Source organism: Cervus canadensis, chromosome 24, assembly GCF_019320065.1.
Source record: "Cervus canadensis isolate Bull #8, Minnesota chromosome 24, ASM1932006v1, whole genome shotgun sequence".
NCBI lineage: Eukaryota > Metazoa > Chordata > Mammalia > Artiodactyla > Cervidae > Cervus > Cervus canadensis.
The window spans coordinates 32,133,018-32,158,129 of NC_057409.1; the positions used below are offsets into that span (position 1 = coordinate 32,133,018).

Below are 25,112 nucleotides of genomic sequence, written 5' to 3' on the forward strand. Positions count from 1 at the left end.
CAATTTCCACTTGACCCTTTGTTTGCAGAAAGCCTTTCCCCGTGCTATACATAATTACACTTCAGGTCTTCTTTCAGTTTAGATTTGATTCTTTTTTTTAAAGTAGCCTGGTTCTCCTGCAGTTTGTTTTCTAACATTCAAAATCAATCTCTTGTAATTCATCTAGTCTGTCATTAGGCGTCATTGTAAAACTGTTTCTTCCAAACCACTAGCAAAGATGCTCTGTTTTGGAATTCTTATCAAAAGGAGAAAAAAAAAAAAAAGACACAAATAAATGGTCAGAAAGTTATTATTTTTTATTGGTAACAGTATGAGCACTAGCATTTATGTCCAAAGCAAGTTTTAAAGCAAATTGTAAATGTTACCTGCTGACACATTTAACCAGCTATTTACTGGTTTGGGACAATATGAGGCATTTTCAAGCCTTAAAGGGAATACCCTCTGCAGTGGGATGCACTGACCGTCAAGACCATGTTCGAACGGTGCCGTCAGAGCCTCCAGAAAACAGAGTCTCTCCGTCACGAGAAAATATGACTGTGTGAGCCTCGCTCTCATGGCCCATCAGTTTGTGAATCTGCCCAGATTTAAGATCCAGCAAATGGATAACCCCATTGCCACTTGCCTGAGCTAAGACTCGACCTGACAGAGAGGGGGAGAGAGGAAGGGAGAGAGAAAGAATGAAAATCAAAGTTTTATTTCAAGCAGTAACAGTTTACAAGCAACAAAATATACATTTTTGTTTCAACTATAATCCAGACTCATGTTAGATGTCAGTCAACAAATCTGAACTAACTCCTGGTTGTATAGGAAATAATCCCAGTCACAACTGAGATATGCCAACGAGTAGATTTTAAAATTTTTAAATGATCTCTATTTAATATGTAGAGGTCATAAAATGCCCTGCTAGTCTCCTTGTATTTGGGATTAATAAATAATTTTGAGAAGATGAGATTGAAAGCAAGTAAACAATAAACCTTTCTTTTCAAGTGAATTATCTCTGGAAAAGTTTTAAAAATAAGATTCAAAACTATCTATGGCAAAGATATAAATATACACACTAATACATACATAAATAAATATACATACACAGTGGATAATTTATACTTAATTTGTTATACTTAAATTTATTATATTAAAATTTGTTTACTATACTACATCATTGCTTAAAACTATAATAATATGAATCTATACTTTAAAAATTGTGATACTCATTGGTCCAGCAAACTTTTATTTGGAGTTGAAGTGAAAATAAATACCTCCATTTCAAAGATGTCAGCATTTTTAATCTAATTTAAAATTCTGTTAAACTAAAATTTTGTATCATAAAAGAGCTAAATATAGCACAGAGTATTCTCAACATTTTTATAGCATATATTTGTGAGTGAATAATTTCCTTAAAATAAAAAACATATCCACATACAATTCCAACTAAAACTTTTATTAAAGAAATCCTGCAGCAAACTATCAGGGAATTTGGAAGCAAGTAAAAGCAATAAAATATGTCTATATAAGCTCAATGTGTGGGTTAAATAAGTGATATTAGTATTGTCCATGGGATTATGTAACCATATTTAGAAGGTATATATTATCATTCCAGTAATGACATTTAAGATTCATTAAACTCTTTCAATATGTTGTACACTAGATTTAGTAAATTTAATTAGTATCTATTATTCCAGATAATCTTATAATATCTAATGATAAAATAATAACTCCTATATAAGTGATGAAAAAGAGACTGGGAAAGGCTAAATAACTTGCTTAAGATGACACCCTAGGTATCGGAGGGAGCTCACATTTAGTCACCAGCACTTTGAATATAGAGTCTGGCTTTTTTAGTCATTAGGTTTTCTATATCTAGCATAGCATTGTTATCAGTGACACCTTCTTGACCAATGTTAAGTAGGTGATACACTGTAGAAGTAGAGTTTTACCATTCCATGTTAAAAATTCTATAATGATATTGCCATAAAGGTCACTGTGAAATATTTAATCACATATTTTAACCCCAATTGCCATGAATAGTCTCTGAAACATGGTAAAGTTGACCGTGATAAATATGGCCTATTTACAAACCTTTTTATCTACTGGGCTTCTTCATCTAGAACAAAGCCTGACACAGCAAAGATCCTTAGGATGGATTTGAGTGTCCAAAGCAGCAGATGTGAATATTTATTACAAAGCCCCTTCTACCAAGTCTTTGCCAACAGAGACGTTACATATGGATTCCACTTTCAACCTCACACTATAGACAGTTGTTTGTGACTTTCCTAAGAATTAAATGACTTTCTTTTTCTTGTAGTCTTCATATAATAACAAGGTAGGTGGTAAATATCATTTTCTATTTTTTTGCAAAGAAAACCAAGCAGAATCAAAGCCCCTAAAGAAAAGGGAAACAATTTAGCTTTTAAACCATTACCTTTTATTGGAGTCAAATTTCTAAAAATTATAATTGAAAATCTTTGTGAAAGTTATTAGTAATTTCTGAAAATTTGATCAATAAAATAGAGAAAATAATAATATTGGAATTTGATGACAGAAGTATATTATTTCATAATATAATTCAACAATACCATGCTGCAGATATTTTAACAATGTGTCTTTGCTTGAACAGATTTGAGTCAGCAAGTTCATGGTGAGGTTTGCAGGTTTACTTGAACTCATTTTCAAAAGACTGTAAGATTGTGTGTATCCATCTATCTATTTAACATCATGTTCACCTCTATAAAGTATACTGGATTATTACATGGCATAGAATGTCTGACCTCAAAATTAGTTTTACTGGGAATTAAGATGCTTAACTGCTTCTAGGTTAGAAGATTTGCAAAATTACTTACCAGGATGTGTCAATTACTAATCAGGATGTATCAATTACTACATTAGTATCTACCGGTGTGAGAGAGGGGGTGGTACTCTCAAAAGAAAAAAAAAATCAGACTACTGGTAGCATCTCTAGAAAGTATTTAGAAACATGTGCCCAGTTATCTTTCTAAACATCCTGATGACTGGCAATAAAAAATAAACTACAGGATGAATCATTTGTCATACCAATGTCACAGTCTTAATGAAAATTTAGGAAGGATAGACGATTTAGCTACATCAAACTTGGTCAGTGGAATTAAAATACAATAGATATGAAACTTTAAATAGTACATGAAGATTTATGAAAACTTGTACCTACAATGTTCATGTGTCTTTTTAAAAATGTGAAAAAATTATTTCTATTTTAAAATTTTACAACATCTTAACAAAATACTTAACCATTATAATATTTTAATAAAACGTTGACTCCTACTATGCAATTCCTGAGTAAATAGACTATTTAAAATGTCATTTAGCATTGTATTTAAGAATGATTATACTAAATTATAAATGCACACATTCCACAAATATCAAATGGGTATACAGTATATGGTTAAAATACTTAGCGTTATAGTTTATCAACAATGATCTAAAAGGTATTTTAAAATATAAATATTTCAACATGTATTATATAAAAAATGACTTGCTCCTTTTTTGATTAACATTTATGTTATCAGGATGCCCAGACTTTTACAGAATAGGGAGAAAGTAGGCAGTCCAGGGAGAAGATTGATATAATTTCCTAAGTGTTATTTTTTATGTAAATCAGTAGATATCAATAATGAGTGATTATGACTATCTTCTGATCTACACATCTCTGAAAAACTTAGCATTTATTTTAATCTATCAATAATTTAGAATAATTTCTTGTCGGTTAAATCACTATCTACTTTGCTGACCAATGAGTTTGAATGAGGATAACTTGTATTGCTATTCATTTTACTACTTTGGATTAATTTGCCAACTTCTTTTGGCTAAAGAAGAAAGCACTAAATTTTGCCTTCACCCAAAGCCAATAAATGAGCCAATAAATCTTAAAAAATTAGTATTTCTTTCAAATTTTAGTGCTAAATATACATTATAGAGCTTCTTTATACTCTGTTTTAGAAAGAAAATTTTTGAAAAAAAATACAGGTTTAATAATATCTTGAGCAAAGCAGTCTCAATTGGATATGGTATAAAAACTTGAATCTTTGACTCTCTTGATGTATATAAACTGAAATAGCCCATGGAAATCAAGTGGTGACATTGTATCTGGGTATATGGAATCACTTTGGGTGAACCAACAAAAATTGGAAACTCATTGCATCTTAACAAAATGTGCAAATATTAGTGAAATGTTGGTACTTTTTTAAACTACTGGCAGACTCCTTACTGGCTAAGCCACCAGGGAAGCCCCAAAAGATTCCATGGGGATTCTTCAGGCAAGAATACTGGTGTGGGTTGCCATGCCCTCCTCCAGGGGATCTTCCCAACCCAGATATGGAACCCAGGTCTCCTGCATTGCAGGCAGATTCCTTACAGTCTGAGCCATCAGGGAAGCCTTTTGATTTTAGATACAAACGTGTGAAAATTCAATTTGAGAGTAAATACCTAAAATAACCAAGAGTTACCTTAATCTTTTCAACACTCATCTCTTAACCTAGACAAATTCTACTTTAGCTTAGGAATTCTGCATATTACCTACTACAGTATTTTTGACATTAATTATGAAATGGCATAATCAATAGTCAACACATGTTTGCTGTAGGAGGAGTTGTGGTATGGTATAAATAGTATAATATTTTTGGAAAGAAAGGAGATGAGTTTGTCTTTCAGGTCTGCTAGAATGAATTCGCAGCAGCCACTGTTTATTGAGCACCTAGAGCATCACCAGTTACCTCACACGTCCTGCACTCAGTCCTAACAGGTAGATATCCTCCCTTCTTATCTAATGAAGAATGAGGCTCAATTCCATATATAAGTGTTAGTATGCTGTAATGTTCTTTATCTTTCTGGCTTACTTCACTCTGTATAAGGGGCTCCAGTTTCATCCATCTCATTAGGACTGGTTCAAATGAATTCTTTTTAACAGCTGAGTAATATTCCATAGGGGGAAGACCCAGAGGAATCGGGTGGAGAGGGAGGTGGGAGGGGGGATCGGGATGGGGAATACATGTAAATCTATGGCTGATTCATATCAATGTATGACAAAACCCACTGAAATGTTGTGAAGTAATTAGCCTCCAACTAATAAAAAAAAATAAAAAAAATAAAAAGAATGAGGCTCAGAGAAGATAAAGTTGGGATTTTAATTGAAATATTTATTATTTAAAAACTCTTGCTTCGTTTGTTATTGTTGTTTAGTCGCCCAGTCGTGTCCTATTCCTTGCGACCCCATAGACTACAAAACGCCAGGCCTCCCTGTCCCTCACCATCTCCTGGAGCTTACCCAAGTTCATGTTCATTGCATCAGTGATGCCATCCAGCATCTCATCCTCTGACACCCTCTTCTCCTTCTGTCCTCAATCTCTCCCAGTATCAGAGACTTTTCCAAGGAGTCATCTGTTCGCATCAGACGACCAAGATACTGGAGCTTCAGCTTCAACATCAGTCCTTCCAGTGAATATTCAGGGTTGAGCCCCCTTAAGATGGACTGGTTTGATCTCCTTGCTGCTTTTTACTGACTTTAAATTTTCTTTCTTAAATTATAATTCAGATAAGTGTGACATTTGGGGCTTCTCTGTTAATGCCACTGAATTTCCTTATAGGCAAAAATTTAATGCTTAAAACTGAAGAAAAGAATTATGGGGTTGATTTTAATACTCTGTTAAACTCTGAACATTAAACATCAATGGTCTTCAGAAGTCATTCTTCACACACATCAATTAATCCTTTAACTTTTAGTTTATATTGGAATATAGCCAATTGACAATGTTGTTTCAGGTGTATACTGATTCAGTTATAAATGTACATGTATTCATTCTTTTTCAGGTTCTTTTCCTGAATAGGTTATTACAGAATATTGAATAAAGCTCCCTGTGCTATACAGTATGTCTTGATTATTTATTTTTATATAATGGTGTGTATATGTTAATTCAAATATCCTAATTTATCCCCTTCCCGGATTTCCCCCCTTTTGTTGGCCATGTTTGTTTTCAAAGTCTGTGGGACTGTTTCTGTTTTGTAAATTCATTTGTATCTTTTTTTTTTAATACTTCATGTATAGTTGACATCATTTGATATTTGGCTTTATCTGACTTGTTTCACTTAGTAGGATAATCTCTAGGTCCATTAATTTTGCTACAGATGGCATTATTTCATTTTTTTAAATGTCTGAGTAATATTCCATTGTAAATATATACCCCATCTTCTTTATCCATTCCTCTGGTTGCTTCCACGTCCTGGCTATTGTAAATAGTGCTGCAGCAAACACTGGGGTGCATGCATCTTAACAAATTAGCTTTCTCTGGACACATGCCCATGAGTGGGGTCACTGTTTGTCTTGTGCATAAAGGTTGCTGCGCTCTCTTCCAAGGCTCCAAAGCTCTCCCTCCAGCCAGGTTCATCTTCCCTCAGGTGAGTCCCAGTGTTCAGGAATCTTTCCTCTTTCACAGCTCCCTCCTTGTGGCACGGGTCCCTTCTAGACTAGCCGCCCCCCCCCCTTTTCTTTTGTCCTATTCAGTTATGTGGAGGTGTTCTTGCCCTTTTGGAAGGCTGAAGTCTTCTACTAGCATTCAATAAGTGTTCTGTGGGAACTGTTCCACTTGTATATTTGCTGTATTTGTGGAAGGAAGTGAGCTCCATGTTCCACTCCTCAGCAATCTTCCACATATATCAATTGTAAATGCATACATTCTAGTGTATATGTGGCACTTACTATACTAAAAAGACTCAATGATTCATCCCTTCCCACATTTCCAGCAAAATTATGTCTAGTTCTTCCATTTCAATTTTGTTTACTGTATTCTGTTTTTCAGACTCCAAACTGCAATGACAATTTCATATCTTTTATCCCTCTCCATCCTCAACCTGGCCTTTATCCATTTGTCTTTTCTTTTCTACAATTTTTCCATTTTCAACTTTTATGTTTACAATATTAAAAGTCCTTAATGTTAGATGTTAGGACTATTGAAAAGATAACCCCAGGTGATTTTTTGGTTACAATTTCTTTAGTTTTAAATCTGTCTACAATAATTCCTAAAGTGTTCTTCCATTATGCCACCCCCATCCAAAACAAATACCATAAACTTGACTAGAACAACAACAAAAACTGCAGCAACAGTGGCAACAAAAATTTGTTACAACTCTTAACATGCTCAGGTTATATTTTACTTTCAGATCTAATCACCTCACTATAAATACTCAAAGAGATGAAGTGAGTTGCCCAAGGTAAGAAAATATATTCATGGTAATTGTGGAACTTTTTTAAAATCAGATCTTTGACTTCCAAACCAGTGTTCTTTTTACTGTTTCCTTTTTACACTGAGTAACATCGTAGTATCTTAGCAGGACTTTTAAGCCCTCTTCACTAATACAAATCTGCATTTGCTCACCCAAGTATACTCTTACATGGACTTTCTGTTCTCCATTAAAAATTTGCCATCATTTCTCATTTTTTTGTTTCCTTACTTTTGAATTACTGCTTCTATTATTCCTCTGGTAGAATGTTTTCTTCTGTCTTTCATGGTTAAAGAATAGCTGTCTTCATGGTTAAAGTGCTATCCTCCTTCTCTTATCCTCCTTGCTCATGTCTGACTCTGTGATCCCATGGACTGTAGCCCTCTAGTCTCCATGAATTCTCTAGGCAAGAATACTGGAGTAGGTTGCTATTCTCCAGGGAATCTTCTTGACCCAGGGATCAAACCCAGGTCTCCTATATTGCAGGCAGGTTCTTTACTGTCTGAGCCAGCCAGGAAGCCCATCTTCATGGTCTCTTCTCTTATCTTCCTAAGAAAAATTGATCCATTGATTAAATCCCAGTTCAGAATGATTCTCTTCACCAAGGTGTACAAGGCATCTCTAATGGGGAAGATCTTCCTTTCTCTTCTGAGCTTTTATGGCACTTTATTCCTACATTCATATTGTAATAAGATGCCATATATTATAGTCAACTATTTATCTTGCCTTCTTAACTTTGCGATTACTCTAGAACAGAATCATGTCATGTAGTTTTGCTTTTTCACTCCAGTTTAGCACTGCTGCAGTCAATAATCAGTCGTAACTGTTTTCACAACTACCTTTTTAGTCCTTTTTATTTGCTACACACCATTCTAAACACTTCACACATATTATCTCATTTTATCCTTACAACAACCCTATGAGGTGAACACATACTTGCACTACCCATTATAGTAGCCACTACTCATATATGGCTACTGACTGAGCATTTGAAATTCAGCTAATATAAACTGAAATGTGCTACAACTGTAAAATGCTCACCAGATTTTAAAGACTCAGCATGAGAAAAGAATGAAAAATATTTCATTAATCATTTTATATTGATTATATAGCACCATACTAGTGGATACACTATATTCAATTAAAAATCTTTTAAAATTAATTTCATCATGGCTACTAAGAATTTTAAACTCTACATGTGGTTCACATTATGAACCAGAGAGTATGCTAGCACATACTCTGCTTCATAGAGGAGGAAAATGAGAGAGAGAAAAGCAACTTCCCCCAAAGTCACGCAGCTTAAAGTGGTGGAATCTGGAAATGAGGACTATATGACTCAAAAGCCACAGCTCTTATCCTCCACGTCATGCCCTAATACCTCCAGATGAATTTTTATTGATTGGCTCAATGTTGTCTCTCCCACTGTGATTAAGCTGCGCTCACTAAAATGTAACATGAGTCAGAGTAAATATCTCTTGGGTTTGCAGCTTCAGCTTCCAGCTGAATCTATGCCTGTTCCCAGGAATACTTGAAATTAATTTCTATTTAAGTACAAGAAATATTTCAAAAATTTCATATCTGTGGTTACTCTAATGGCACTTGTTGACTCCAAGAATCTTATTGTATAATTAGCTTCCTGGGAATATATGAGAGACCTAGGAAAGCAGTTTTTGTTCTCTTAGAGCTCACAGAATCCAATGAGGTGCCCAAGATTCATCAGAGCCTTAGTGAGCATAAAAGGTAAGTGTTTCAGATGTTATAAACTTTAGTTTTGTTCTAGGGGAAACAAACCAGAATACATCTTCCTTCTGATACTTATGCTTTCAGCGTTGACTGACATTTCCTCAGCTCAGCCAAACAGTGTTTTTGAATACAGTGGACATATTTTATCCAGTAAAACTACTCTCTTTTGTTGAAAAATTTCAACTTGTTTTGCATCAGAGATTCCTTCAGAATTTAAAAAAAAAAAGAACAAAAATCAAATTATTTGATTAATAAAGTGAAATTATCTAAAGTAGAGATATTTGGACTTGATTATATAATTCATAGTCCCTGAAATTCCAAATGAAAGTCATGAGATGAATGAAGCCTTTCAATAAATAAGGAGGTAGTGGTTCAGTGACACTTTCCACAATAATTTATACACTGACCAGAATAATGCCATTTTGTAATGGAACAGTCAGATGAGGAAAATAGGCAGTATATAGTTATGGAATTTACCAAGTTATATTGACAGAACTGTCAATATTATATGTTATAACAGGTTTTGGTTATAATTCACAACACTAGTTAATGTATCAAGAATTAGAAGTTAAGCTTCCTCGGAAAAGTCCTTGATTGATCTAATAATATTTACCCAATAAACCATGAATTATCATGTACTGTTAGCCAAAGAAATTGTCTGGATCAAAGATGCATAGAGTCCTATTTAATAAAACTATGCTATATCTATTAAAATTATATACCTATTTTTAGACAGTTAATTTAGAAGACATACTTTCCTGTTATTCTATGTCTATACATACAACACACATTAGTTAAAAGGTCAGAATGTTCACTTGTATCTTTGATCATGTAACCAAAATATAACTTGCCAGCAATGTGAGTCAACTGTTGACTAAAACTCTACGCAGCTTTCTATTATTTATACCACCAGGAATAGCATCATTCTGTATAGATGCATGTGTCTGCATAAATGGAATTCTGTTGTAAGAAACTGAAGCAAACTCAAAAATTTTAAGCTTATTACAAATAAAGAAAATGTGAATGAAAAACATCATTACCTTTCTCATTAGAATAAATTCAGTAATTTCTCAGGATCATTCATGCTTTAAATAAATTTCAAGCAATGTGTTCCCCCACAGAAACAAAAACATCCAATTTATATTTCATTCAAATTAGTCTCATACACAAATCATAGGAAATTTATCACAGATATACATGAATGTAGTCTAAAATAGTTGTATGCCATATATGAAATATTATATCAGAGTGGAGAAGGGAGGCTTTGATCAATAAGGAAATGATTTTTATACACATCAGAACCAATCTGAAGCAATTCTCCCGATCAATATGGATAGGCAGAAATGCTTCTCAGCATTTATTACCTGTGGAGAGCGTTATTGATTAATTCCATTGATTTTTAGAATGCATGTAGAGAGGCATCTGTTGTTTCTTTAAAAGATGTCTCAAAATGAAAAGCATCAAGAAACTATTTAAGTTTTGAGGATTTGCATTAATGGCTCAACCTGGGTCATTACTCAGAGTTTTAAAAACATCATTGAAGGAGATGTGAAATTTGATTTAGTTTATTTCACACCCTATTGCCAATAAATACATTTCAGAAAAAAATATTTCTTGGGAATTTAATTTGCCTAAGTGCCAGTAACAATGTTTATACTTTACAGTATTTTTTAATAGGTATACTCTTGCTAATAGGTCTTAACTTTTCTCATGTAGGTAGTATGGCTTGAACAAGGATTAATTTGAGTCAAAGTGTAAATACAGGCGAGAAACAAATGCATTTTAAATTTATCAGGGAAGAAACTCATGTGTCATAAAAATGACAATAATTTGAAAGTTTCAACGTCTTATTTTGGGACTCTAGTCCAGCAGATATGTTTACCTTATTTAGAGTAGATAATATGTTTAATGCATACAATGCATGAAGATAAAGTTTACTTAAACTTGGTATGGACTGTTATTTATTAAGTGAAATTTGTTCCACAAAGTATGTTTTATGGGTTCACCCTAGATAAATATGGTAATTGTTTTCTGACTTACACTTGAAAACAATATCATGTATAGGAAGGCAGTTCTTTGACATTGCAGAAATTCCTAAAATTCAGCAGGTGAATAAAGCCAAAAATTAAAGTTTTTCCCTGCTATGAACAGAAATTCTGGTCTTACCATATGTAGTTTTAAAAATATGTTCTCCCTATTAGGGGAGCATGAATGAGAATCTTCCTAAACAAGTGCCTTCTAAATATTACAGAAATCCCTTGGGAGATGCACTGAAAGTCCTAAAAATGTTCTAATTGTTGAACCTATTTAGGCTATCAACAGCCACCTGCTTTCATTAAGAACTCCTTGTAGACCTCTTTCCTAACTTGGTCTTCACCTAGGCAGCTGATCAGTGTTGAAATAATATTTATTCAGGGACCCATGCACCTGGAGCTTTGCAAACATTTCAGAAAAGCTCTTGCTGATGTCAGAGGAAAATCTAGTTTGAGTTCAATAATGGGGATCGGATAAGCTATGGAAAACTGAAGTTTAGAGCAAATCATAGACTTCATTGTTCATAAGTAGAGAAAGGACCTATAAAGGCTTATATTTTATACACAGTAATTAAAACTATTAAATTTTATTATAAAGGAATTAAAACACTCAGTATTTCTCATTTTTACACTTAAACCATAATATTTACTACAGTTTAAAAGTCAGAGTTCTAATATTTTGGAAGTTTTCCCCTTTATGGACATTCTCATCATCATTAACTTCATCACAAGGGAATTCCCCTTCTTGAATGTGGAGTCCTGTCTGTGGGAAAGAAAATGTCAGTTTCTTTTGGCTCATGTTGAGATGGTGAATTATTAATAATTGCATCCTTATTTTTAGAACTTCATCCTTTCCTACTCTATGGCAAAATAAAAGTTACAGTCAAGAAGATGCAAATATGTGATCAAAGAACTAGAGCCTGATGGTAACCTCTTCACCCCTTGCCAGGGAAAAAAAAAGAAAAGAATGGCTGGGAGACCAAATGTGAAAGTTCTTTTGAGTACTGATTGACTAAATAAATTAAAGATAGTATAATTTGAGGTATATAAGAAAATCATTAAACTCTTTGAAACCACAGATTAGCCTAAATTCCAAATCTGTTATAATTCTTTACCTGAAAATACACAGTCCTAACATCTAATTGCAATGTTACCTTTAAAATGATCTGAAAGGGAAAGTGAAGTCATTCAGTCATTTCCGACTCTTTGTGACTCCATGAACTGTAGCCTACCAGGGTCCTCTGTCCATGGGGTTTTCCAGGCAAGAGTACTGAAGTGGGTTGTCATTTCCTTCTCCAGGGGATCTTTCCAACCCAGGGATGATCTGAGTGTGTTGGTAAAAGATGCAGCCACTAGCTGCCATGTGGTGCTATGCTGTGCTTGGTTGCCCAGTCACGTCTGACTCTGTGCAAGCCCATGGGTTGTAGCCCACCAGGCTCCTCTGTCCATGGGGATTCTCCAGGCAAGAATACTTGAGTGGGTAGCTGTTTCCTTCTTCAGGGGATGTGCCCAACCTAGGGATCAAATTCGGGTTTCCAGTTTGCAGGCAGATTCTTTACCAGCTGAGCTACCAGGGAAGCATTCAGTTCAGGTCAGTTCATTCACTCAGTTATGTCCAACTCCTAGCGACCCCGTGGATTACAGCACGCCAGGCTTCCCTGTCCATCACCAATGCCCAGAACTTACTCAAACTCATGCCCATCACATCGGCGATGGCATACAACAATATCATCCTCTGTCATCCCCTTCTCTTTCTGCCTTCAATCTTTTCCAGCATCAGGGCCTTTTCAAATGAGTCAGCTCTTTACATCAGGTGGCTGAAGTGTTGGAGTTTCAGCTTCAGCATTGGTCCTTCCAATGAATATTCAGGACTGAGTTCCTTTAGGATTGATTGGTTGGATCTCCTTGCAGTCCAAGGTACTCTCAAGAGCCTTCTCCAACACCATAGTTCAAAAGTATCATTCTGTGGCATTCAGCTTTCTTTATAGTCCAACTCTCACATTCATACATAACTTCTGGAAAAACCATAGCTTTGGCTAGACAGACCTTTGTTGGTAAACTAATGTCTCTGCTTTTTAATAAGCTGTCTAGGTTGGTCATAGCTTTTATCCCAAGGAGCAATTAATTTCATGGCTGCAGTCACCATCTGCAGTGATTTTGGAGTCCCCCAAAATAAAGCGTCTCACTGTTTCCATTGTTTCCCTATCTATTTGCCATGAAGTGATGGGACCAGATGCCATGATCTTTGTTTTCTGAATGTTGAGCTTTAAGCCAAGTTTTTCACTCTTCTCTTTCAAGAGGCTCTTTAGTTCCTCTTCACTTTCTGCCATAAGGGTGGTGTCATCTGCGTATCTGAGGTTATTGATATTTCTCCCAGGAATCTTGATTCCAGCTTGTGCTTCCTCCAGCCCAGCATTTCTCATGATGTAGTCTGCATAGAAGTTAAATAAGCATGGTGACAATATACAGCCTTGATGTACTCCTTTCTCTATTTGAAACCCATCTGTTCCATGTCCAGTTTTAACTGTTACTTATTCACATGCACACAGATTTCTCAAAAGGTAGGTCAGGTGGTCTAGCATTCCCACCTCTTGAAGAATTTCCACACTCCGTTGTGATCCACACAGTCAAAGGCTTTGGCATAGTCAATAAAGCCAAAGTAGATGTTTTTCCTGACTCTTGCTTTTTTGATGATCTAGCAGATGTTGGCAATTTGATCTCTGGTTCCTTTGCCTTTTCTCAATCCAGCTTGAACATCTGGAAGTTCACGGTTCACGTATTGTTGAAGCCCGACTTGGAGAATTTTGAGCATTACTTTGTTAGCATGTGAGATGAGTGCAACTGTGCAGTAGTTTGAGCATTCTTTGGCATTGCCTTTCTTTGGGATTGGAATGAAAACTGACCTTTTCCAGTCCCATGGCCACTGCTGAGTGTTCCAGATTTACCGGCACATCAGGAGCCGGGGATGAACACACACACTACTGCATATATAAGATAGATAACAAGCAAGGACCTACTGTATAGCACAGGGGACTCTACTCAATATTCTGTAATAATCTACCTAGGAAAATAATCTGAAAAAGAATGAATATATGTATATGTATAACCGAGTTACTTTGCTATATACCTGAAACAAACATAATATCGTAAATATACTTAATAAATTTTTTAAAAATCCTGCTAGTTTCCATTACCTACTTTTTCCTCACTATTTTCTATTACATTCTGTAACAAAACCACATGTGAAGAGAAAACATTATTTTCATGTGTCATCTCAGAGAAAGAAATGGAATGATAGAGAAGTACTGTAACTTCTTTAAAATAAAGAGCTAGTGTGAGAACAAGAATGCCAACCCAAGACTGCTGTAAACCTTTCCTGTACTGTAGCCTGGGGAAAGAAGAAAGTAGTTATGCCAGAAAGCTAAGCTAATTTGGCTGTTATATGAAGTGCTAAATAAATTTATATTAACTCGTAATTCCATGAAGGCATCTTTATGGAAATCTAAAGTAATATTCTAGTATATTGTATTCTGATGGCCTGGTTTTGTATTTCATAGAAAAGCAACAAAATGATTAGTTTGTTTTTAGTCAGAATTCTCTCCATTACACTTTGTCATTCTTACCCAAACTGGCCTTCCAACTTATGTCAAATGAGTGCTTGCCAAAAACTAGGAGACAATTTAAGATTTAGGGTACTGATGAATACTTGGGGTTAAAGTAACAAGATGATACAAATGATTTAGATGTGCACATGAGGCATAAAAATGACAAAGTTAACACTGCAATTATTAAAAAAAAAAATAAGAGTTTGAGTTGTCTGACTAGATGGAATATTAGTTCAGGAGCTTTTTCAGTTGCAAATGAAAGAAAACTCAAAGTGGCACAGAAAAAACATTTAAGAATATAGATTTATAACCCAGAAATACAGGTAGGTAGCTGGACCAAGAGACTGGGGTTATAAGAGCACCATCCTTCAGTGTCTTTCAATCCTGCTTTCTGCAGTGTGAATTTACTCAGGTAGCCTCTGTTCACTTGGTTGTCTCAACAGATTTAGTGCCTCCCAAACTAAAGAGTGCCTTTATTTCTCAGCAATTTCATACTGGGTAAAACTGTCCCTCTTTGTCAAGCTGGGGCCATGTGCTTATCCCTGGACCAACTACTATGGCCAGTGGGAGGAAAGATGTGATGTACCAGGCCAGGACTCAGTTCCCCCTACCAAAACTGAGACTGTGCAAAACTCACTCAAAGGAAGTTGAGATGCTGCTATTTAAGAGAAATGGACACTAATCCATGAAAAAACAGAACAAAAGAAAAACTGCGACCCACCTCAGATCATCACCCCACATTTGCAAAACCAGAGTCAACTTTCTTCATTAGAGAAGAAAACAAACAAAAAAATGATCCACATTCTAGGCTACTGAAACAGTGCTTTACTTTCCCATTATTTTTCCATTTGGCAATATATCTTATTCTATAATCTTGCCTCCTAAAAGACTCCAGTGTGAATAAACTGCATCTGGCTTCACTAAGAAATCAGCACAATTATTTTGTTAAACAGATTGCCAACTGTGGAGTCCCTTGATTTACATTCAGACTATAAAACGCAGAAGAATCCCAAGGAAAATTGCCTGGAATATGAGGGTGAAATGGTAATTAGAGTCACAAAGGAAAAGAAAGAGATGAACACCTATGCAACAGGATAGGAAGTGGAAGATACTCCCCAAACTCTTTTGCACTGATTCAGTTCAGTGGCTCAGTTGCATCCAACTCTTTGCGACCCCATGGACTGCAGCTCACCAGGCCTCCCCGTCCATCACAAACTCCTGGAGCTTGCTCAAATGCATGTCCATTGAGTTGGTGATGCTATCCAACCATATCATCCTCTGTCATGCCATCCAACCATCTCATTTTTTTGCACTGATTAGATATTCTACTTATTTATATCTGAGTTACATTCATATACCAATTATAATCTAAAAAAAAATACCAAACCAGAAAGTCACAACAAATTTTCTCTGTTAAAGAGTAAAATTATTATAATCTATAATTAGAAACACATAGTTTTTAAATGCTTTCCTCATAATCTCAATGTTTTCAGGAAAGAAAAGGACAAGAAAACTGTCGTTTCAAGGGTTCTTCCATCTAGGTTGCTACATTTTAAGTTTCAGTAACAATCTTGCACAAGTTCAAAAGATCTTGATGTGGTTTTATGAAACTAAAAAAATATCATTTCGGCTATTTCTAAAATAGAGACCACTTTCAGAAAAAAATGATAAAAATACATGCAGACAAACAGATAAAGGTTATTTTGTGAGATCATTATCTTGAAAAAAATGTACTCTTTTTGCTGTAGTCAGTACTTAAAAAAATCATTGTTTGGGAAGTTATTTCAGAATAGTGTACATGAAAATGTAAGAGGAGGGTATTGAAAAAGCAAAATGGACAAAAGTCTTGTAGTTGTTGGTAAAATAAGGTTCATCATACTATTTTGTCCACTTTTATGCTTGGTAAATAATAAAACTTGAGTTTAAGACATATTAATCATACAGTAAGGTCAGCATCATTACTGTGTAGTCACTTCTTATATTTAAAACAAATTGTTTGATCACTATCAAATAGAACAACAGTGTTCTAGAACTAGGCATACATATATACACACACACAAGTGTCTAGGTATTTATGTCACTGCCTATAGATAGCCAGATAATGATGACTGAAGTTACTAAATATAATAATGTGTTAGAAAAAGTTGAAATCAAAATGAGATTAACAGATCATTTTAATTGTAATTTAAAATATAAATGCATTTTATTTAGGATGAGCTTATTCAAGGTGCTGAAAAGTAGGTGTTTTAAAGGTGTTTTTAATGACCTTTGTACATAATTCTGAATTAGCATTCAAAACTGTCTTCTCTAAATCATGACCCATACCATATAACTTTAAATAGAGTTTTAAAATCAGCTACTAACATTTGTCTACTAGTGTAGGGAGTATTTAGCCAAAGAATTGACAATAATAAGCTATGTTGATATTGAAAAAACAATCACAGCTCAAACTCAAAAATTAGAATCCTGAAATCATCACTATATACCTGCAAGTGAACTTAAAGAAAAGACAGAGTTGCCTATGTAGATGTAGCTTGTATTATAGACACTAAAATATACAAAGATTTTCATAAATAAAACCACTATCCATCATAACAGAAAGCAGATTGAAAACAGAGAATGAACTTCCTGGCCCACACTCTACAAATTGGCCAATGGTGGTGCCCAAATATACCAGGTAATGGTTCCACCATCTGCTTCATGTTGATTACACAGTCCTGATGATACATTTCCTAGGACTGCAGAGAGATCCCATTTAAAAATTAAACATGATTTGGACTTTCTAAATTAGGAGTCTTCAAAATAGCATAAAAACTGGTTTTAGAGCAAATTGAAAGCTTTGATGTTTTCTTTTCTAGGAATTAATCAATAGCTTTAATATTTCTTATGTAAAACACTTTCCTTTTTTTACATTCACGTTAATAGTGTTGTAAAGCATAAGGGGTTTCTAGTTTTAAATCAAATGCAAACATGTCTCTGAAGACGTATAGGATCCTGTTTAACGGTGCACATAAAACACATGCACACTTTGACTTAAATGATACTAACTGATATGAATGACAGCTTATTTTACTAGATAATTATTTTGCAATTTTGGCAAAAAAAAATTCATAAAAAGTAATTTATCCTTTTCCTAAACCTCAAAAATACAAATTCTCATGTATTAAATACTTAATATAATCAATGTTTTATCTTTCATGTTTATTATTTAGAGACAAAGAGAATCATTTTTCCCCCAAGCCTAGAAATTCTTGAACAAACCTTTGTAACTGGTGACAGAAAGGACATGGTCAGAAAAAGCCAATCAGATATGACACGTTTACTTCAGGGGCTGACAGCCAAAATGCTGCGCTCCGTTGCTTAGCTGTGTCCCACTCTCTGTGATCTCATGGGCTATAGCCTGCCAGGCTCCTCTGTCCATGCAATTCTCCAGGCAAGAATACTGGAGTGAGTTGCCATTTTCTCCTACAGGGGATCTTCCTGACCTAGGGATTGAACCCACATCTTCTATGTCTCCTGCATTGGCAGGTGGATTCTGTGACAGACAAAGAGCAGGGCCTAATTGTAGGAAAGCTATATCATTTAACCAAGAGAAGGGATAAGTTACCTGGACGTTATCCAAGATTCATGAAAATATTTTTAATTTCAAGAACAGAGATTGAAGGGCTGCTTCCATGTGAGAAATCTGCATTTTAAATTAACTTTGGTTTTTATTGAAGACATAAGACATGGTTAAAGAAATCAAATACTATAGACTTGTCATAAAAAACAGTGCTTTTATACTTTAACTTCTCTCACAACACACGGGCTGTTCCCCAAAGTGTTATTTTAAACTCTTTTGGCTGCTTCTTTTGAAAATTTCCACCATATTGGACAACCATTTATGCTACCGCTATTTTTTAATGTATCATTTTAGGCGTTTTCCATGGAATTCCTATCAGGAAGAACATTAGACTTTTATATAACTACACTCAGTTCTTATCTCTGCACCCTTTCAATTAGTTTATATCACAATTCTAAGTCAGTATTAACAAATTCAGTTAATACTGAGTTCAATCACATTATTATGACATCTATCCTTATTATTCACTGCTGACTCAGTTAGGACATTCTGATAATATATGCTTTGTTGCACAAACTTACTTCCCCAATTTTTTGTTTTTCTTTCTGGGTTGGTTTCTATGCGCCTATCGCTGCTGCTGCTAAGTCGCTTCAGTCGTGTCCAACTCTGTGCAACCCCATAGACCGCAGCCCACCAGGCTCCGCCGTCCCTGTCCCTGATTCTCCAGGCAAGAACACTGGAGTGGGTTGTCATTTCCTTCTCCAATGCATGAAAGTGAAAAGTGAGAGTGAAGTCGCTCAGTCGTGTCTGACTCTTTGCGACCCCATGGACTGCAGCCCACCAGGCTCCTCCGTCCATGGGATTTTCCAGGCAAGGGTACTGGAGTGGGGTGCCATTGCCTTCTCCAGCGCCTATCACTAATCACTCCTAAACTCTTCTCAAAAACTATAGAACTTCTTTCAGTACTCTTCCTTACAGGATCAAATACATCGTTTATTTTTGAATTCTTATTTCCTGGAGACCATACCTCCAAAACTAGGGCTTGGCTAGTTACATAGGAAAAGTCTATCTGGGGGTTCCTAAGAATGCGTATGTGGGGATAAAATTCTGAGTGGAAAGCAAACTGACATTTTCTTTTTGTGACCCTCATGTCGGTATCTGTAGGCATTTTTTCTGGGTCCGATTTAATTTTTCCAATAATGAACACCATTTTGTGGCCTGTGTTCCAGGAGCTGAGTGAGGGGAAGAGTGGAGAGAATGTTGTTGGTCAAAATTTAAGTTTTTATTTCACTCTCTATGCTTTGTGTTTTTTCAGTCCAGAGCCCCTTCTGATTCAGTTTTCCTAGAAAGCAAACTTTTGAGAGCTGTGGTTGAAGGGAGAATGTTTGTTTGAATAGGGAGGGTAGATCTCAGGTTTAAACTGCTCTTTTTACAACTATGTCAGCTCCATACCACCTCCCTAAATTCTCCGTAGTAGCTGATATCAGATTCAGAATCATTAAGGAGTTCTGTTATATAAATTAACATATAATCTTAAAGTTTTCCTTTACAGGCACTTAGGTTCCCGCATCCTCTACTTTGCTCAGCCAGCGACCACTCCTCCACCTGTTTCATACTGACATCTCTGGCCCATTATAGTATTGTCTTCATTTTATTTGCTTTTGAGTATTAATACCCATGTTCTTCTTTACTGTCATTGTGGTGGGGTTCTGGCATTTAATTCATTGTATTTAATTCATTCTCTGGTGTGATATTTATATTTTGGTGGATAAAAGGTGGTGCAAACTTTCCCATAATCTAAATTTAGATAATCTAAATTTTAACTATACACTTTAAAATTTATTCTACAAGATCTCAGGTAAAAGACCTGTACTGGGAAAACTATAAAATACTGATGAAAGAAACTGAAGACAACATAAACAGATGTAAAGAAACACTGTGTTCCTGGATTGGTAGAATTAATATTGTTAAAATGACCATGTTACCCGAGGCAAGCTACAGATTCAGTGCAATCCTGATCGAAATACCAACAGCATTTTTCACAGAAATAGAACAAATAATTTTAAATTTGTATAGAAACACACACAAAAATAATCCCAAGAAAGAAGACAACAGCTGGAGGAATCATGCTCACTATCTTCAGACTATGTTACAAGGCCACAATAATCAAAACAGTGTGACACTTGCACAGAAACAGACACACAGATCATTGGAAGAGGACAGAGTACTCATAAATAAACCCACACACTCACAGTCAGCATCACATACTGAATCCATATATATGACATACAAGAATATATTATGGAGAAAAAGGAGTCTCTTTAATAAAAAGTGGTGCTAGGAAAACTGGTCAATCACACATAAAAGAATGAAATTAGAACATTCCCTAACATCATATACAAGAATAAACTCAAAATGAATTAAAGACCTAAATGTAAGACTGGAATCCATAAAATTCCAAATGGACAACATAGGCAGAACACTCTGACTTAGATCACAGCAACATTTTTTTTTTGATTCTGTTTTATAAAGCAAAGGAAATAAAAGCAAAGGTAAACAAATGGAACTTAATTAAACTTAAAAGCTATTGGGCAGTGAAACAGATGAACTCATGAAAAGACAACCTACTGAGTGATAAAATATTTACAAATAATAAGACAATTAATATCTAATATATAAATAGCTCATATAACTCTACATTAAAAATAAAAGCAGGGAGGTGGGAGGGGGGATCAGGATGGGGAATACATGTAAATCCATGGCTGATTCATGTCAATGTATGGCAAAAACCATTACAGTATTGTAAACTAATTAGCCTCCAGCTAATAAAAATAAATGGAAAAAAAAGACTTTAAAAAAATAAAAGCAGACAACCTGATTAAAAAATGGGCAGACCCTGAAAAGACATTTTTCCAAAGAGAATATGCACATGACTAACAGGCACATTGAAAAAATGCTCAACTCTGGTAATCAGAGAAATGCAAATCAAACCATATGAGATATCAACTTACACCTGTCAGAATGACTATCATCAGAATATCTATAAATAACAAATGCTGGTGAGGATGTGGAGAAAAGGGAGCCCCTACAATGTTGGTGGAAATGTAAATTTGTACAAACATTGTGGAAAAGAGTATGGAGATTTCTCAGAAGACTAAAAATAGAAGTACCACATGACCCAGCAATTCCAATATTTAAAGAAAACAAAATCATTAGTTCAAAAAAATATGGATCCCAATGTTCAAAGCAGCATTATTTACAACTGGCAATATATGGAAGCAGCTTAATTAACTGTCCATCAGCAGATTAAAGAAGATGTAGTATAATATATGGAGAAGGCAATGGCAACCCACTCCAGTACTCTGGCCTGGAAAATCCCGTGGAAGGAGGAGCCTGGTAGGCTACAGTCCATGGGGTCTGGAAGAGTCAGACACAACTGAGCAATTTTACTTTCACTTTTCACTTTCATGCATTGGAGAAGGAAATGGCAACCCACTCCAGTATTCTTGCCTGGAGAATCCCAGGGATAGAGGAGCCTGGTGGACTGCCATCTATGGGGTTGAACTGAGTCGGACACGACTGAAGCGACTTAGCAGCAGCAGCAGCAGTATATATATATATGCATGTATGTATCTATATGTATATATGTACATACACACAATGTGTGTGTGTGTATATATACATAGTGTGTATATATATATGTGTATGGTATATATGTGGTATATATATATATGGTGTATATTTTTATTTATGGTATTTTTACTTTTTATGTGTATTTTTATTTATTTATACACACACACACACACACACACACACACACACACTGGAAAACTACTCATCTGTAAAAAAGAATGGTAATTTTCTACTTTCAACAACATGCTAAATGAAATAAATCAGACAAAGAAAGAAAAATACTGATTATATTACTTATATGTGGAATCTAAAAACAAACTAGTGGATATAACAAAAAAGAGAGACTCACAGATACAGAGAACAAATTAGTGGTTACCAGTCAAAATAGCAGAGGGGTAACACAGGAGTAGAGGATAAAGGGGTACAAACTAACACATATAAAATAAGCTACAAGAACATATTGTATGATTCCCTACATGGGAATATAGCCAATATTTTATAACAACTGTAAATGAATTAAAACCTGTAAAAATTGTGAATCACTGTATTGTACCCCTTAGTTTATATAATACTGTACATCAGCTATACTTCAAAAAAGGCAAAAAAAACCTAAGTGGGAGTACTTCAAACTAAAATTCTTCTGCACAGCAAAGAAAACTATTAATAAATGAAAAGGCAACCTACTAAATTAGAGAAAATATTTGAAAATCATATCTGATAAGAGGTTAATACCCCCAATATATAATAAACTCATAAGGTTCAACAGCAGACAAAACAATCTGATTAAAAATGGGCAAAAGATCTGAATAAATATTTTTCTAAAAAAGAGGTACAGATGGTCAACCAGGTACAGGGAAATGTGCTCAACATCACTAATCATCAGGGGTATGCATATCAAAACTACAAAGAGCTATCACCTCATACCTACTAGAATGGCTATTTGGCTATTATTTTTTTTTAAAAAAAGAAGAGAAATAACAAATCTTGGCAAGATTATAGAGAAAAGGGAACTCTTTGGGGAATCTCTGGTGGGAATTTAAAATGCTGCAGCCCCTATGAAAAACTGTATGGAGATTCCTCAAGAAATAAAAATGGAGCACAGTCACTACGTAAAATCATATTGAGATGTCTCAGAAAACTAAAAAGGGTATTACCATATGATCCAGCAATCCCAACCCTGGGAATATACCCAGACAAGATTATAATTCAAAAAGATACACATACCCCTATGTTTAGAGCAGCACTGTTCACGACAGCCAAAAACATGGAAACAGCCTAAATATCAGTTGACAGATGAATGGATAAAGAAGATGTACTACATATATACCAGGAAACACTACTCAACCATAAAAAAGAAGGAAATGATGCCATTTGCAGCAATATGGACACAACTAGAGATGATCACCCTAAGTGAAGTTAAATCAGAAAGACAAATACCATATGATATCACTTGTAATGTGGGATCTAAAATATGGCACAAATAAACCTATCTACAAAACAGGAACAGACTCATAGACACAAAGAATGGACTTGTGGTTACCAAGAGTAGGATGAGGGATAGGAATGGATTAGAAGTTTGGGTTTGATAGATACAAATTATTATTAATACATTCAGAATGAAGAAACAATAAGGTCCTAATATATATAGCAAGGGAACTATATTGAATATCCTGTAATAAACCATAATAGAAAATAATATAAAAAAAGAATGTATATATGGGTAAAATGGAGCCACTTTGATGTAGCGAAGAGATTGGCACAACACTGTAAACTAACTACATTTAAATCAACTATATGTCAATAAAAAAAATAAATGAAAATTGAACAACCACATGATCCAGTTTTTCCAATTCTGGGTATTTATCTAAAGGAAATAAAACAACTTGAAAACTGTTTGAAACTTTTGAAACGTAATTTGAAAAGATATATGCATCTGTTAATTATAGCACAATTTACATTAGTCAAGTCATGGAAGCAATGTAAGCATCAATGTATTATATAAATAGTATACAGGTACAATGGAATATTATTCAGTCATAAAAAAGAATGAGATCTTGCCATTTGTGACAACATGGATGGACCTTGAGGGCATTGCACTAGGGGAATAAATAAAAGAACGACAAATACACTGTTTCATTCATATATGAATCTTAAAAAAAGAAAAACAGAATAACTCCAAAACAAAAAACATGAGCTCACGAATACAGAATACAGACTGCGGCTGCCAGAGGCAGGGATTGGGAAGTAGACAAAAGGTGCAAACCTCTAGTTATAAGATTAATGAATTGTGAGGATGTAATATATAGTATAGTTATTATAGTTAGCAATACAGTATTGTATATTTAAAAGCTGCTAAAAAGTTTTAAAAGTTCTTCCCACATGACAAAATTTTGTAACTACATGAGGTGTTAACTAAATTTATTGTGGTAACCATTTCACAATATATACACAGACTAAATCATTATGTTGTACACCTTAAACTAATACAATGTTGTCAATTATATCTCAATACTAGAGAAAAAGATTATAATTTTATAATTTATTTTATAATTTATAAATTTATAAATTAATATAGAGATTCTTCTGTCAAAAATAATGAAGTTTGGGTCTTAGATCTCCCCTCTTACCCATAAATATATGCCTGTTTAAATACAGATCATGATTTTGTGATCTTTAATACAATAATAGTTACCTCAATAGCCCTTAAGATCTCCCAAGAACTACCATGTCTAAAGCTACAGATATCTAATCAAGTGCCCTCCCTAGCTAATTGTCACCAGCTCAGAAACATCTCTGGGCTTAGGTCTGCACTTCCTTTAAGCTTCCTTTCTCATATCAAGCTTCCCTTCTCATGGAGCATTCCTTGTCTCTACCTGTTACTTTCATATGTGGCCTTGTCTCTTTTGCCTCCTGTACATTGGCAGCTCAAGTTGGGACCATCATTTTGAGTCTGACCAGTCTCTCCACTGGAACTGTGCTTCTGGTAACTTTCCGCTGGGCTCCACACATTTCATCCAGTTGCTTAGTAGTGATGTGACCAACACTCTCCTCTGGACCTCTGTTCCCTGACTACCACCTGCCTCTCTTGTCTCATGGGCAGGGGAATGATAATGTTCTACTGTCATCCTAATTGGATGGTATTGGATTTTAACTGGCCCTTCAAATTATATTTTTAGTGATTTTTAATTCAGCATTCAGAATATGACTGTTTTTAACTAATTATACTCAAAGTAAGCCTGAGATAAAATGGGAGCTGGGTGGTGTAGAATAGTCACTTGTTTGGCTATCCAGGAA

At 34.9% G+C, this 25,112-nt stretch overlaps 1 protein-coding gene across 1 annotated transcript in view; it reads right to left on the reverse strand.

Moving 5' to 3' along the window:
• Positions 1–463: 463 nt before the first annotated feature.
• SPAG16 (sperm associated antigen 16) overlaps positions 464–25,112 on the reverse strand; it is a 964,274-nt gene continuing 939,625 nt past the window's right edge. The window contains exon 16 of the mRNA XM_043445512.1: positions 464–639. Within this exon, the coding sequence (XP_043301447.1) occupies positions 464–639 (176 nt within the window). The remainder of the gene's footprint in view (positions 640–25,112) is intronic.